Source organism: Melopsittacus undulatus, chromosome 5 (assembly GCF_012275295.1).
Source record: "Melopsittacus undulatus isolate bMelUnd1 chromosome 5, bMelUnd1.mat.Z, whole genome shotgun sequence".
NCBI classification, from domain to species: domain Eukaryota; kingdom Metazoa; phylum Chordata; class Aves; order Psittaciformes; family Psittaculidae; genus Melopsittacus; species Melopsittacus undulatus.
Genome location: NC_047531.1, coordinates 67339560 through 67357100, shown reverse-complemented (window position 1 = coordinate 67357100; position 17541 = coordinate 67339560). Strand labels below are relative to the sequence as shown.

At 41.0% G+C, this 17541-nt stretch overlaps 1 protein-coding gene across 2 annotated transcripts in view; it reads right to left on the bottom strand.

Annotated features, from left to right (window-relative positions):
• ZDHHC17 (zinc finger DHHC-type palmitoyltransferase 17) overlaps positions 1-10361 on the bottom strand; it is a 70597-nt gene extending 60236 nt beyond the window's left edge. For both annotated transcript variants that reach the window (XR_004549618.1, XM_034062956.1), the window contains exon 1: positions 10094-10361. Coding sequence is in view for 1 of the 2 variants with exons in the window: in XM_034062956.1 (XP_033918847.1) it covers positions 10094-10156 (63 nt within the window). In the remaining variant the exon portion in view is untranslated. The remainder of the gene's footprint in view (positions 1-10093) is intronic.
• Between the last annotated feature and the right edge of the window lie 7180 nt (positions 10362-17541).

Below are 17541 nucleotides of genomic sequence, written 5' to 3'. Positions count from 1 at the left end.
TATGCAATATTGCTGCAAGGAAGCAATACCATGATCAGACACTCCAATTCTGAATAGTGACCAAGAAAATTGACACATAAAGAGAAATAAAAGCATAACCTTCCAAAAAATATTGCATACTATTGTCTTGGTTTCTAATGAAACAGAAGAAACCATAATTTGTGGGGGTTTTTTATGACTACTATTGCCACATCCATATGCAGTTGAAAGAATACTTGCAAAATTGGAAAGGATTGCAACTATTTCAGGTTAGTCAAACATTAAAATAATACTCATGTTGTTATATTTAACGTGGACTACTGGAGGTTAAAGAATTCCTTCCCCTGTATTTGTGTGTTCAATTTCTCTGTTCTTCATTTGTTAGAATATAGTAAGCTTCAGTAAGCTTTCTCAGTTTTGCTCCTACTTTTAAGGCAGTGCAAGAAGCTCTACAAATGTATTTATAGCAATATGCATATTAGAAACATCCACATTAGTTTATATACACAGAAATACTAGCCACTCAGGCACTAACATTAATAGAAAAATGCTCACAGAATAAGTGCAAGCAAATCAATTCATCCTGTGAAGTCTGTTTAGTTTCCCTCCTGTATTTTTTGGCCTATTACACAGTTTCTTGACATGCTAGAAGAAAAGATGTGTTTAAGAAAATCCCTGGAGAAGCTAATTGTAGCATACATACACAACAGACATAAAATCTGCACTTAATACTCTGAGGTTTTTATTCATAAGCAAGTCACAGTTTCAGTTGACAATGCTTTAAAAAGTGGCGAGATAAATTGAGAAAATCTTCATCTCAAACATAATGAAGTTCTTTTGCCAATACAGATTTCCACCCACAAGCAACAATCAGCAATCACAGAGAGAAGAATCCTGCACACACTCCAGTGTAGATCTCATTTTTTACATAACAAGTCAGAGATGCTCAACTCAAGCCCTTAATCCAACCACTCTATGCAGAGGTCAGAGATTGCATGATTTAAGGCACAGCTGGTAATGAGCAAGTTTTGCTTCTTCAAAGCAAACACAACCAATGGACTGCTTTCTAGTCATTTACTTAGAGATGCTCCTAAACTGAACAGTGTTATACTTCAGGAAGAAATAGCTTCACAAGTAGCCTTTTCAGAGGCTTTGTATTTGCACATACAGTACCACCAGCAAGTGTTAATTTAAAACAGCTGTGCTTGCTAGCATTTGTAAAGGTTATAAAAATAAAATACTATGGTTTAAAGTTTACTTTAAAGCTTTGGTTTAGTCAGCAACTTACAATAACATGTACATAAATTATTTTTTACTTTTCAAGGGGTGTTGCATTCTATACTTAGCCAAAACATCGGTATTTCAACAGAAGTAAAACTGTATTTTTCTCCAAGTGATTTCAACAGACTGAGTCACAGAGTATATGAGCTTAGAGACCTCTCCACACAAAAAAAATACCTGAGAGACCTAGCATTAGTATTCAGTCATCATGAGATTAACTTAAAACCAAATATGCATTACACTTTTAAGCACTCACTTTCAAAAATGCACCTAAGCACGTATCTAGCTCAATCCTGATCCTCATCTATTTGAAGGAAAAAAGCTAAACTCTTCTTTTTAAAATTCCTAGAAAAGGGTACTTCAAAAATTATTTTTTCAAACATCAATACTATTCATTAAATTTTCAAACATGGTAATATCACATATTAAAAAAGTATACTGAAGGTTCTGCTTTATTCAGCAAGTATTTGCCAAAGCCACACTCAAAGGTAAATTATGTTGCTTCACAAGTTTATAGTTAACTCATCTCTGAGAAACAGTGGAAAAAATGAAATCAAGAATCATAGCACTGGCAGGTGCATATGACAGAAAGACCAGTCAGCTTTACCTAGCCATGGGCCCTCTTTTCTCCTTGGCAGATAGAGAAGAAAGTTAGCACAAACTGCACTCTGTCCTTATGGAAAACTTCAATTCACCATTCCCACCACCACCTTGAATCAGCAAATGGAGCCAGCTAAGCAAGCTCTCATTCCCACTTGTGATAAACACAAGCTGGTTCATCTACCACACCTAGGAAGTGCATGAAAGGTGCTTCTAGTCATGCCGATAGTCACTTTTTCTGCAGCATATGTGACAAAGCTTAGTATCTATGTATTCTATGGTGTGACAGTTCACAATGACTCTATTCTATCCAACTCCTAAGCTTCCAATCAGTCACACTAGGTCACCCTGTACCTTCCTGCTGGTACTGTAGTGCACTTGATCCTGCAATGAGTAGGTTGAGTGAGCTGGCACAAGATACACACAATCTTTAGCAGTTTTTCAGCTGGATGCATTTTCGACTGATTCGCTTTCCTGAACTGGCTTATCCTGGGACCAAATATCACTGGCAAATGTGTGCAGCTGGATGTGCTTAAAGGTAAATTTCATAATTAGCTTAAGTCAAGCTAAAACTGCCCTGCTCTCAAGAGGAGTGGTCAGACTCACAGTCCTGGCTGCCCATCTTCCATTACCTCTTACCAGTTCTCATAACAGCACAGAAATGGTTTCAGTTAGGGGCTAACTCATTAAGCAAGTATCCCAATTCACCAACTGGCCACACAACTGCAAGGTGTCTGGGTTTCACCATGGCTTTAAACCAGCTTAAACTCAATTCCAAAACCACACCCTTTAAAGCCAGCAATACAAGTTTTTTCAAGCACACTCTGATGTCTTTCCTCTCTTGCTACTGCAGTCCCTCCTCGAGTCATCTTCACCTTCTCCTGGTCTTGAGCAGCTTTCCAAGCTCTGACCACAGCATTCCCATTTACCCACATTTTCAGCACCTTTATCCTTACAATTACAATCAAGGAAACGCATCTAAAAACCTAAGGGCATCTACAAGCATAGGAAGAAATTACTAGATTTGAAAATTGCACAAGACAAATTGTAGTCTAATGTTACACCACATACTAGGCATGACAGGCCTGAGGGTTCAATTCAGCAGGACTCCCTCCAACTTCAGAAAAAGCTTTTGACTTTGTTCTACTGTCTCATGTGTAAGAGACCCATGTGTTTCTTTCAACTACAGGGATGCTATGAAAGACAGTTCTTTATGTCATACGGTCTTCGAAAAACAGCAGAGGACACTGTGCACGCTGAAATATCAATTACTGAGGCGGCTCCCATCCAAACATGTCAGTATCAGTGACAGTATCACCCAATTTTCAAGCAAACAGCAAACAAACAATTTCCTCTTTATTTCCATAAACTGGATTCTGCAAAGTTAAAATGTAACCCTCTTCCATGTTTATAGTGCCTCATTACTATCCTGAACAAACAGCTAAACACAGTGAAACAAATGCTGTTGAAAGACCTGAAACCTGTGAAATCTGAGAGAAATCTGTGTTTAACAAGTAAAGGCAAACTGAGTCAAGACAAACTCAGGTCAAACCAGATATTTATCACTGATACTTCAAGAGGGCCTACTTCACAAAGTGAAAAAATAATTACTGCCCAAATCTGAAGAAAGTATGTAGAGTTAAAACTCTAAACAGTTGAAATCTGGTTTAGGTGTTTTACTAGATACCTGAGAAGCCACAATGTTACCATTGAGAAAAAGCCCAAAGTAGTGAAAAACTAGTTTACAAGAGAAGTGAGAACTGTAAAAACAATCTTGTAAAATAGCAAGAGAAGCACTGATAGTGAGCATGACAAAGTGGAAAATAAGGAAAACTGAAAAGCAAGCGAAAGGATACAAGACATCCATAACCCTACCAGGTGAGGAGCATCCAAACAACAAAAGAAATGGACAAAAGTTGTCAGGATTACAATGTAAGAATGATAGAATTGTCAGTAAAAACACAAACCCACACAACTTGAAAACGTTCAATAAGTGTAGAACAAAACCTGAGGGAAAAGCCAGAAAATTTAAAACCTCTCCTGTTGTCACGATAAAATGCTTCCTAATATAACAACAAATATTATTAAACTCCTTTAAAGTACAGGCTGGTCAGGCCAGGCCAATCATATAGTCCAAAAGATGTGAACATTGTTTTTCATTAAGCCTAAAGAAACACCCATGATCTGGACAGAAGATTATGGATTATAAATGGTTTCCATTTTAACTTAGTGCTGCCTTTTCTATATTTGATATAGAACTAACAAAAAAAACCAAAGACTAGTAATGCTAAGTACTATGGCTTCACAGAAAAAAAAACCCAGCACTTCCAGATAGTAAAATAGTAGTAATGGTCAAACACAGTTAATGTCAAAGGTGTTTGATTTAGTATTCTCTGATCTTTTGATTAAGAAATTAGAATATACAGAAAGTTCATGTTCTCTATCTTACAAGTCTTAAAAACTAAAGGTGAAGAAGCTTTATTCTTATGATTTATTTTGTGATTATTATACCTACTGTCCTGGTTAAGGACTATGCTAGCAAAAAAAAAAGCCCCTCTCTTGTTCTTTCCAGTAGCTCATATTTTTAAAACCTTAGGGTATTGTCAATATGAAAACACTACTGAGAGGACACTAAGCATCCTACTGAGCTTGTATTTGACCCCACCTTATTTCATGATTGTCTGCAACTTAGGGGTAAACAACGGTTAGAGCTGAACAACTGTGGGGAGAAGGATACATAATACTGTTTCTCACACCATGTAGCTTACATTACTTGGGGAAGGTTGGGAGAGGCCAGAATAAGGTTATTTTACATACTAACAGTAGCAAAGTCATACCTAAAATGAAAACCCATCCTGGAAATTATCCAGAAAGCACTGACTTTGAGATGGGTTAACATCTAGGCACAAGCTTCCAATGCAGTAGTTTCCAGCAGAATCAGGACAACAGTCTCTACATATGGGGAATGCTGAGCAAGAATGCAGAAGTTGCTTTACTACAGCAACTGGCCCTGGTATGACTACTAGAATAGTATTTTGGTTTTGAGTACACTACAACAGCTATTGCACTCAAGAGCAATGCCATGAAAACACTGAAAGAGTGAAAGAACAGGACTTCACAAGAGACTCAAAAGGGTCGGTATGGCTGCAGACCGTAACAACAGTGTAGGGATCTGATAACCATCAGCATATTAAATAAATACAGGCATACTGTATTTGAATAGGTAACCCTCAAGATGTAATGAAGAGAAATGAACTAAATTCAGACTAAAACCAGGTTTAGGTCTTAGACTAATTAAATTTGGAGGCAACTTTCCCAGCTATACAATATTATTTGTTACTGTTGGATTTTGTTTATTTTCCTGTTTGCTTTATAAGTAGTACCCTGCCTATAAGGAGTATTAGTTCATTAAAGAACCCTGAATGCCTGTATTAGAAGGGTGGATTAGCTCTGCAGTCCCCTCTGGCCTCAAACTATGAAGCTAAATGTGACCCATGAAGCAAGACTCAAGCTTCAATAATAAGCACACTAATCTGCCTGACACTTCATGGTTCCATCCTCCTCTTTCAGTAATACCAGTAAACAATAACTGGTCTTTGAATAAGCTCACAGGTGTAAGCTTAGTCCCTGGAGTGATCCTAACTAAACTATAAAGTCCCATAACTTTACAGAACAATTAAGAACTAACTGCACTCTCATACAGCCCCACATGAAATCAACAGAATTCCACAGTGGATACAGCTTGACTTTAAAATCAGGCCTTTCACTGACATTTTAAACAGAAGAAACTAGAGCCAAAGCTATCTACAATAAGTTTACCTATCTTCTTCACACTACTGCCAAAGATTACAAGGAGATACTGTGCTTCTAACTTCCTAGGTAGTTACAAATTGAACCACAGAGAGAGAAACAAAGACTGAAGTTAAGCGTTTCAGCTGGGATTAATTGATAACTTGCACCTCTCTCAAACATACCCCATAAGCCTAAGGACAATGGTGGATTCACTACACAGCAGTAACAAAACAGGTGCTCCTCCCCAGTAAGAGTTCTTACCATTTTGGAGGAGTCACAGCCTTGAACAGCTGAAACACCTTTGGCAGTTCGGGACATATTAGGCCACACACACCAAGAATATTTTCCAAATAAAAAGTAATACAAACAAAATCAAATTTTTAAAGATTTCCAACCCCCCTCCTTAGGTTTCAAAATAACCCATTCAAGCCTATCACTTCCCACACAATAGTTAAGTTGTTCTTGTTTAGAAGATCCAAAGAATTTAAAGTCAGAAGGCCTACTAAGATCATTTACTGAAAGAATAACAAGTGCAAACAGTATTAAGTAGCATTCCCATATTAGGGCTACGCTGTATAAATGGAAGCAGAGCTTGCCATTGTAACTGTCACCAGAAACCTGAACACTGGGAGAAGGAAACAAACTAGCAGGCACTATACAGCACTGTTGTTACTGTGCACAGTAGGGAGGCTCTGCCATTCTTGGAGCTACCATATCCCACTGCAGGGCCGATAATGCCATATACACCCACAGGACTCACTCTCTTCGGTCATCCATGCACTCCACAATCCTGCTGAAGGATTCACGTATGTGTAAGTGGTGGCATATCACCCACAGAATCAGTCACCCCAAATGTCTACACCTGCTTGTATTCACAGACTTGAAACACAACACTTATCCATGTGCGGAAGCTGAAAGCTCCCAATTTGGTCTGTAGAAAGACATCCAAACTCAAGCTGAAAACATTAAGAGCTGGTTAATTCCAGCCCTATCCTCCTTTCTTCCTTATGATGACCACTCACCCTGACCGTTTACCATTTGTACTTTTCAATTTTATGTCATTCAGCTTCACCATCCAGCCACTGGATCTTGTTAAGTATAAACTTATATGCTTTTTCAGGCATTCTTAAACTGTTTAACTCTTTTCCACACTCCTCCTTGTTTAACAATGACTTTTAAAGACAAAACTTCATTGTTAGTATTACCACATGCTCAGCCAACACGCTCTCCTTGCTCCCATCAGTAAACCACCCTTAGAAAAAAATAAAAGATAAATCAAGGAATACATTACATATTTTTTTTAAATCAAAGCATTATACTGGGATCTTCTGCTGAACTACTTGTTCATATTTATAACCTACCAGTCAATAAAGTTGGGGATACAATCCCATGCTTACATTCCTTACCTTCAATGCATTACTTTGAATATGGCTGCACTAAGATGAACTTTGTTTTAGTAGAACAACTTCAGATGAACTCTAGATGGTTTTGTACAGTTGTGCTGTCCTCCCTGCTTAGCACCTACCCATTGTGTTCACCTGCAAGGTATATTAATAGCAATTTTGCTATTACTTTCAATTAATTAATGAAAAAAGTCTTGAGTCTAGTAGACTAACTCTAAGACTTTCAGGAGTAATTCTTTCTAGCAACTATTTCCAAGTTTAGTTAGCCAGCATTTTTCCACCCTTTTATCATATACTATAAGATCATTCTGTATTACACAAGCAATTTATGTTACTTACTGTACTTCCCTACTAAAATTATTTATATGCTTCACTGTCCCACTAGTCACCTTGCAACACTACTAGTAGAAAACAGTGGCCTCTACACTGACATACTAAAGTGAGCTTGTGGTCAGAATGAGATAATAAATATTCTTTGAAGCAAGAGTCTATTATATAAGTTCAGCTTGCTTCCACGTGGGATGGAGAGAGGCCCACAAACTTAATCAGAAAGATACTACACAAAACCCACCAAGAGCAGCCTCATCATCAGTTTCCTAAAGCACTCATATTTTCTACCTCTCCTCATCAGAATTACCTGGATCACCACTTTCAGATGAACCCTTCACAAATAAACATTGAGATCTCACAAAGATCTTACTGCACTCCAGTATTTTTTCCCACTGCTCCTAAGAACATCTTTCCTACAATGCTAATACTGTGTTCATAACATCTCATGGCAAAATGCAAGCCATAGAGCCCACATGAAAACAAAAATTTCCTTTCCAAAAAAGCTCATCAAAAAACTTGGAATGCAATCAAAATTAGTCAAAACATAAAGGCAGTAAGGAGTGAAAGTCTCATTTAAAAATAAAAAAATACACACACAGGAAAAATATCTGAAAAAGCTGCATGACAGGTAACAGGAGAAAGAAATGCAAGAAATCATGAGATTTTGACAGTCCTATAAAAAGCATAATTTTTATATGCATACAAATGTAAGCAGTGATTATATGCTCCAACGTCACTACTTACATAAGGGGATGGTGTTATTTTCTTTAAAAGTGGAAATCACTGAGTATTAAGGCCCCTGACCTTCAAAAATGACTGAGCACAGATGCACTACATTGTTCAGTGGGCAGGTCCTGTGACAATACTGCTACGGTAACAAATCCTCAAGCTTCTAACAGATGCTCCAAAAATGCTCTTTTAACAGCCAGTCTCACCACCAACATTGAAAACATCCTTCTCTTTTAAAGCTTATCTGCACAAAGGGATTTTTAAGGACTAAGGGACACCCACTCAAATCCATTTAAGTACTACCCTGTGAATAAGATACAGTCAAATAACACTCAGCATTGCCAGCAAAATCAAGTAAAACCCCTTGAAGACTAGATAGACAAGTGATATTTATTGTATATTAAAAGATTCACACTGGTGTTACAGAACACAGTATCTATTAACTTCCTTCTGTGTCTTTTATACACACACTCAGCCTTAGACACCAAAGCAACAGTATAAAATTCTACCAGACTGCTCAACTTGTGAAAACCCCCAATTTAAACTGAGACATGTTTGTTCTCCACATAGTAATCGTTCAATGTTAATTTAACAAATACTGTCTTTGATCTTGGGAACACAATTGTTTTCTAACAGCCTGTAGGTGATTCCTATTCTATTTTTTAGTTTCAGACTGCCCGTCTAAAGTTTCCACAAGTTAACAACATTTTCTTTCAAAGTGCATCAACACGCAACAATCTGGATCATTACCGAAAACTTCTGTAACTTCTGAAAAACATCAGACACTGCGAACAAGAGTACTTTTCCAGTTAGTCTGAAGGAACATGTAGCAACAGCCTTTACATATCCCTTTAAAAAAAATAAAATCACAATATATATATATATATATCAAGACACTTATTTGCATCGCTTTGCTAGTTAAGCTGAACAGACAGGTCTATTTTAAAGTCATAAGCAAGCACAGTTTGGAGAGGTACAGAGGAGTGGGTAGGATACACAACTGCACAGGCCTATAAAGCCTCTTCAGTCATCAAGAAAACTAAAAGTGTCTTTGAGATGTTGTTTAAGGAACAAGAGTACCATCTGCTTTGCAAAAACTGGATCCTGGCACACGTAATAATCTTTTTCGTAGGCTGAAAAATCAATTCTTACAATCCTTAATGTATCAGGTGACAAGCCCACACATAAGAGATTTTCTAAACTGTTTAAAATACATTTCAAAACAATCGCACCGGTCCTGAAGAATGCTCGCGCTGTTGACAGAGGTAGGTGGCACAAAAGAAGAGTAAAAATGTGTCACGAAGCGACCTCCACACATCACCTATAAGCATTCCTCCCACTGCCTGTCCAACACGTTGGAAATGACAGACCTTTTCCTTTCAAAATAAACCCCACGCCCCCGGGGAGCGCTGGGCTAGATGGGACCAGGCCAGACCAGCAGGCTGCTGCCAGCAAAACGCAACAAGAAACATTTATCCCTCCTTCTCCGAACAGCGTCCCACGGGCTAACGGGCCGCAGCACCCCCTGGGGCGGCGGGGCCGGGCACCGAGTGCTGCTGGTCGGGGACGCCACTGCTGCGGCACCAGCCGGGGCGGCTCTGCCCACAGGGTAGCCGCGGGCCGGGAGGTAACGGGGCCCCCACCGCCGGCCTCAGCCCCCGGCACGGTCCCGGACGAGACCACCACCACCGGGGAGGGCACCACAGGAGGGTCTGCAGCCCTGTTCCCCTCCACCAGTATGAGCATCCTCCTCCCACCTAGCCACCTCCCTGCTGCGACCCGGCCCGGCCCGGCCCTGCCCTCCCCGGCCGCAGCCGCGCACACCCAGGCCGGCAGCGAGAGGAGGCGGCAGCGGCGCACCTCCCGCCTTCAACGCACCCCGCCCGCTCGCCTCTCACCGCCACCCTTCCCTCGACTGGGCGCCGTCCCGGCCGCGCCCCGAGCCCGCCAGTCACCGCCTCCCGGCGGGGTGCCCTCACCTCCGGGTGCAGGATGGGGACGCAACCCGCTTCTTTCTCGTACTCCTCCAGCGGCGCCGCCATCTTGGTGCGAGCGCGGCGCCCGCTGCATGCCGGGTAATGTGCGCGCTCCCGCTGCGCCTACTTTCTCATCCTCCCCCCCCCCTTTCCGCCCCGGCTGGGGGAGGGCTCGTGGCCGGTTCGTGCCTCGCTGAGGGGGCGCGGGGCAGCGCGGGCCGTGGGTCCGACTCCGCCGCCACAGGCCGCCGGTCGGTGCCGCTGGCCACCGCGGCTCCGGTAGGGGCGGTGCCGGAGGAGCCGCCGTGGGAGCACCGCCCCTAACGGGCCTCGGAGCCGGGCGGCGGTCTCCAAGCGGACGGCCGCAGCTGGTGGATCGTTTTCCCTGTTTTCCCTCAGGCCGGCCTTAACCAGCCCCGACCCCTTGGGGCTGGAGCGGCAGCCTCACCGGGCGGCTCTGAGGCGGGCAGCCGCCGACCGAAAGGAAAGCAAATGCTTTGGTAGGTACTTTGGAGGAGCCTGTCACTTTTTTGAGATACCACTATCTCTTGAAATGAATACAGACTAATTTAGGTTTTGTGAGGTGCTTCAGGTTAATTAAGTTCGTTATAATTTGGAATGAGAGAGGAAAAAGAGCTCCCCTGCACGTTTAATGCTGATTTGGTTCCAGACTAAGTAATTCCTGTCCAGTTTTCTTCTGAAGTTATCTTGATGTCTACAGGGTAGTAAGGAGAGCACAGGAAGAAATCAAGAGTTTACGAGGCTTTCCCTCTCAGCTTCAAGAATGTTTGACTCTCCCCTCCCTTCTCCCCAGTGTGTGGCAGGGGTTCCTCCCAACCATTGGTACCCATCTGAAGGGGTGATTCCTTGCATCCTGTCACACATGCCATCCAGATGGCCAAGCTGTCTGCTGTGGGTTCAAGGGTCAAAGCACATCCTGCGGGAAAAATGGCTTGGTTCTGTTTAGTTCGTCATTTCTGTTCTTACAAGCTGTGTAATACACATACAGCCAAGATTAGGGACCCTAGCACTGCTCATTTCAAACTTTTTTGTATAATTTACATTTTTGTTTTAAATAAAAGTGTTTTTGCAATTACAGAATGTTACTGCTGGTTTGGCCACTGGTTTTTATTGCCCTGTCTATGGTGCTCTCGTTTGCCTTTACGAGAAAAGGAACTTTAGGTAATACATTTTGTTGTATCATAATACATTAAGCTCGTAAACGTAAACCCCCACACTGGTATTCTCTTTGTTACTCTTTCATATCTCATGCGAAATGTAACAGTGAAAACTGACTACAGTGTTACTAAAACGTTAAGCCATAAACATCTTTTTGCTGTATAAATATATTTACATTTGTCAGGAAGAAGAATGACATAGGATTTAGAAACTGGCAGTGTGAAACAGTTCTGAAAGCACAGACTCAAAGCGTGGTTCAAGGTGGTGAAGTGCTAAAAGAGCAGAACAAGACACAGAGTGTACAGGAGAGGACCTTTTTTTGACTGTGTGTAGTACTAAATATACTAGTATTTAGATGTAATTTGCAATCTGATTTGTGTGAAGAAGAGGGTTTCCAGCCCCCTGCAAGCCCCAGAAATAGAAATTCCATCAATCACAACAGTTCTTCACTTATATTTATGATAAAAGTAAGTATGATAAAGTAGACAATAATCTTTATAGTATTTTTACAATGCAGACTATTTTGCCTTGCAAGTCTGAAGAAGCTATGCTTCATCCCATGGCTCTGAACTGCATTGTAAATGGTAGCTCTTTAGGTATTCATAGCTAGTTCTTCACAGGTCTACACACTTTGAAACCAATTTTGTTCTCAGAGACATCTGTACAGAGAATTTTTGCAATTAAACTTGAGACTTCGTGTGTATAGACTCCAGCTGGAGCACTGCATTCAGCCCTGAGGCTCCAACACAATAGGACAATGGAGAGGAGGCCATGAAGATGCTCAGAGGGCTGTAGCATCTATGTTACAAAAACAGACTGAGAGAGCTGGGCTTGTTCAGCCTGGAGAAGAGAAAGCTCACGGGGCACCTTAGAGCAGATTCCAGTGCCTAAAGGGGGTCTAAAGAAAGCTGGAGAGGGACTTTTCAAGGGACATGTAGTGACAGGACAAAGGAAAATGGCTTTAAGCTGAAAGGAGGTAGATTTACATTAGACATCAGGAAGAAGTTCTTTATTGTGACAATGGTGAGGTGCTGGCACAGAATGTCCAGAGAAGCTGTGGCTGCCTCATCTCTGGCAGTGTTCAAGGCCAGGTTGGATTGGGCTTGGAGCAACTTGGTCTAATGAAAGGTGTCCCTGCCCATGGCAGCAGGGGGATAGGAACTGGATGAGTTTTAAGGTTCCTTCCAACCCAAACCATTCTGTGATTCTGTGATACACGTGCAGCCAATCATATCCTTGTTTAGAACCAAGTGACCCTTCTACCATCAGTAACAGCAGAGTTTGAATACAGGACGTATAATTGTGCTGACATTACAGGCAGGTTTACATCAGTACAGACTGAATGAACAGGAGATACAAACCTAACCTGCTTCAGTAGCAAAGTTGGCATCTCCTTTCAATAAATATAGGAGGCTGTAAGGTTACATGTTTTTCTGGACTTTGCTAAAAATTCACTATCTGACCAAAAATTATCTTACCCTTCTGTTTTCTTTGCTCACTTGTAAATTATGTACTTTGTCACCTAATTCAGAGAGGCACTCTGAGAATTTAGTATTGCTGCAGAGCAATTTTAAGGCTGTCAGGTTAAAGATGCCTTGTAAATGCCAGGAATTATTGTTAGTCAATGGCAGAAAATGTTCTTCTGCGTGGCTGCACCCAATAGTCCATGGCTGGTATGTGAACTGTTTCCCATATTGACCAGAGGTTTTATCCAGCGCTACTTATTAGGCAGATCTATAATATTGGCTAAATACTGCATGCACTAGAAAATGATTTTAGATTCCAGTCTGACAAAAGGAAGACACAGGTCACCAATACCAGGGACACAGAGATTTTCTTCCATTTGTTTTGACTTACATTAATTAGCTGTGAAAAAGGGGACAAGTTCTGGACACCTTTTATTTTTCAGGCAAGCCAAAACACTGCTGAGCTGGGGAGTCAACAGCAGAAAGTCTTATGATTCTCTATTCTGCAGCATGAATTTTACCTTTTCTAACAAACTGTTAGGGGAAAAAAAACCTTTGGGAGAAACAAGATGTATTTCTAGAACACACCCCCACATGTGTAGTTCAGTACTAGGGATGACTGTGCAGCTATTTTAGCTCCTGTCTCCACTAAACTGTGAAATGTAGCAGTGAAATTAAAAGTATTTAACATACATGTCTTAGTAGCAGTTTTATATTATGTTTTTGCCATTTAAACTGATTAAAACTGTGAGTAAATAATATTTTCCATTGTAACTAAATATTGCAATTAAAGCTAAGTATTTGCTCTCCTGGCAAGGCATAACTTAGCATGAACATATTGGAATGTCTCAGTACAAAAATAGGTGCTAAGTCAGAAATACCCTAGCTAACCCTAAAAGAATGAGTATCTTTACAGAGTTGTGTTTGTCCTTCACTTTTCATACATATCTTTTATTAATCCTGTTCTAATTAACACATCATGAGATGGATTTGCCACCATGGCCTCTGAAGTTTTCCCTTGCATAGACACCCAAAAATATATAGCTAGGGGCTAAAATACCTGGGAACAATACATTGTGTTCCTGTTCTCTGAGTATGTTTGCAGAGGAACTATGAGTAATTATCTTCATTATTCACAATTTACACTGCATTTTCTAACCACATGACTGTTTGAGACTAGTGTTTTCTGTATTGGAAATGACATCCATCCATCTAACTGTGTATACCAAAACAAACGTATGAAACACGTCGTTCTGCTTGGATTTATCCAGGTCCACGCTTTTCTTTCTGCATTTACTCCCAGATGGAGGGCATCCAGTTCTCACACAGTTTGGACCAGTTTTGGCAACTGAAAGCCCATGAGTTTGGGTTACTGAACCCCACAGGTGGCCTCCCCTCTAGTCTGTTCCTACTGCTGGGTTTTGGAACCATTTCCATAACATATTTCTGCAGAGCAAACTACAGTGGGAACAGTTACCATGTTCCTCAGTGTTTAAGTACGCACTTGGCTCAGAAACATACCCTTTACAGGCTGTGTAAGATTTTCTTCTCTGGGAGTACCAGCATCTTTTTGTTGTCCTAACATCTGCCTGATTGAAGCTCCCTCTCTAAGCTATGACAGCACAACTCATATAATGCATTTCTACCAATGTCTCCTGTTTCTGGCTATTGGAAGGCAACAGTGAAACTTGCTTCAGTAATTTCATTTTAATCCCATGCTGTAAGACCTCAGCATCTTTAGCATCTCTTACTCACCAAATCTTCTCTCATAACAGGAAACAACCAGAGGGAAAATTCAGGTTAAACTAGTGAGCTGCTTTCCATTACAGGGAGAGGTTCACAAGTGACTGTTCACAAGTTCATAACTGTGTTGGTATGCCCATTTTTCTTTTTTAAAAGAGGTGTCTCTACTGTATATGGCTGTAGCTGAGACAGGATCATGACACCATTCCTGGGTTTCCTTTCTTTGGTTGAGGTAGGCTATGATGTCCCAAAATGCAGTTTAACAACTTCAAGAAAAATATTTAAACTGGTGACAAACAGCTCTTTCACTGTGCTTAGCAGAGGGTGATCCTGTCACCAGAAGTCAGGAGAATAAAACTCGTTAATACCAGTGTAGCATTAAGAGGCAGGCACTTCTTTGTTGCAGGGCTGGGTGCTAGGTGGAATTTCCCCAAATCAAGCACACCCCATGCTGATTTCATTGTTAAATTTATACATGAAAACTACAAGTTACGATGATTGGTTAGTGATTGACATACCGTTCTGATACCAGCAGTGTCATTCTCTTCTGTTACTTCACTTGCAAGAAAGAAGGGTCTTCACCTGGGCAAGGGTCTTTTCGAATGTGGGTGTGTTTTATAATATTATAATGAAGGCAGTTTAGTTCAGGACAACTTAAAAGTAAGTTTTGCTGCCAAGCTGGCTGGTTAGATTTCTACCTTGCCAGGTTGTCAAATAACTTATCCTATATACAATAGACCCTAGGTGTTTTGGTTATGGTCTAGAGAGTAAGGACTAAAGCTAACGTGTTACAGAGAACAGGGACTTCAAGCAACACAGAGTCAGATTTCAAGTAACACAACAACCCATGCTAACATAAAGGCTAAGTTCTTAAATCATGATATTCCTACAGATAATTGTTCACAAACCCACACAAAATATAGAAAGATTCAGTAAAACTTAAGGTAAATTGCAACAATACCTAATACCTAAAGTCAAACCAGAACCACTTTTTATAAGGACAGCACAAATAATTCCTCCTTACCAAAAGCCACAGTGGAGGGAAAACAGGGATAGTTTACTGAGCATCACTCTGCCCAAACAGCCCCATGGAATTTGTCTATAAAAATACAATCCATCTGAAAATACTCTCAAAGCAAGTGTATTAAGAACATTAAATATGCAGCATTCATACTAGAAATCAAAGATAGTGATTTGGTTGATACAGTGCTTCCTGTAGCTGCAGTCACTGCTTCTGTGATAACATTTCAGAGCTCTGACAGTTGTCTGAATGTGAATACAACCTGAGTGACTAAACCTGGTTTTGCTTTGCCCTCTTGAGAGAGGGTGGCTACCCTGGAAGGCAGATCACACTGTGGGACAGGTTCTGAGCCACTGCAGACTCCAGCTCTCTCTTCCAAGGTAATGTGAATCTTCAGTGTGTTCTGGGCTGAAACCCATGGTGCTTCAGGAGAGGATTCATGAGGGGACCTGGTGTCCTTACTCGGTCAGAGGTGGCAGCATCTGTCAGCCAGACTCGCTGGGGACAGCAGCAACTCAACTGTGTGACTGTAACGTGCCACAGCACATGAGTCAGTGCTGCTAGGACAAGAGAGCAGCAGGTGATGTGATTGCCCCACTACTGAGCACAGTCAGGCTCCTCAACACAGCCAATGAAGAGGAATAATTGCAGTGACTATGTTGGGCAGTTTGTTTCTGAGGATCACATCAGAGAGCTTGACAGTGCTCTTACACCAGTTTTATAGCCATGAATTTTTGGTTTATAGCCATGAATTTCCTTCTGAATTTTAGTCTTGGTCATCTTGATTTACATTGTTGTGAAGAGAGGAAAGTCAGACACAGTGTCTACTTATACTACCCTTTAGGGTTTCTCAAATACCACTGTATATCATGCCAGGCAGTTTTAGATACCACACAGTATCAGCAATTCTCCTAGAACAGGGGTAAATGTGTTGGAAAAATACCAACTGAACTATTACCTGGGTGCTCCCTCAGTTGTAACCTAGAGTGTACACAGCATGGACAGGGGTACTAAGAGGAAAAGCTGCCTTCTTCCTCACTCCTCCTGAGTAAATCTGAACTGTGAACTCAAACATGCATCACTAATACTTAGCACAAGATGTTAAACATCACACTGCATCATGAAATATTAATTATTTTTTAAAAGAAAACTGGGGCTCCGACAGTTGTATGTTTATATGGTGTGCTTGGGAATTGCTAAAGACATAAAAATGTATAGGAGGCGTATAGCCAGCATAATCAAGTCTAGGAGACGCAGGAAATGAACCAGTGGCACTGTTTTTAGAATACATGCAGAACTGAGCTGTCACATTAGAGCTAAGAGCCTTGTTTATGCAGCTCTGATCTGCTGTGTGAAGATCTGGGTTAGGGGAGAATGGAAATCTACAGATGCACTATTCCAAGTCTGCCTTTCTGAGCTTGCAGATGAAAATCAAAACCAATGCCTAATCAAAAACATCACAAAACATGGGAAATGTGATAATTCCAGGAACAGGTGGATAATTTAGTCCTTTTTCATGATTGTTTTCTGGAAAAAAAAATATATATATGCTAAGAGATTTTCAATTCCATGCCTGTGTTATTTCCCTTCATATGCTGAGGGAACAGTCAAAATAGCACTGATGATTCCTACAGCTCGATGAGACAGACTTCCCTTAAATTGCTGCACAGTTTAAGACTGTTTCAGCCCATGTTCTCAAAAGTGGCACCACTTGGGAGATCTCATAGCACTTTAACTGCTCATCTTGGTGGTAATGGGACCTAGCCACACTGGGGAACTTGCAGGATCACGACCTTGGTCACCTTGGGCTTCATTCAGGGTTGATGCTTTTAGCATTTCTAAAAAATAAAGAAAAAAGGCTTACTCACACTTTAATACAGCGGAACGAAAAGGCTTGGCACACAGAATGGTATTTAATAGTGTATAGCTGGGCTTTAAAACTGTTACAAATGGTCACATATTATATGATAACAAAAAAGCAAGCAGTTTATCATACTACAGCCTGCTGCTGCTGATTTACGAGCTATTTCTCTCAGGGTTCA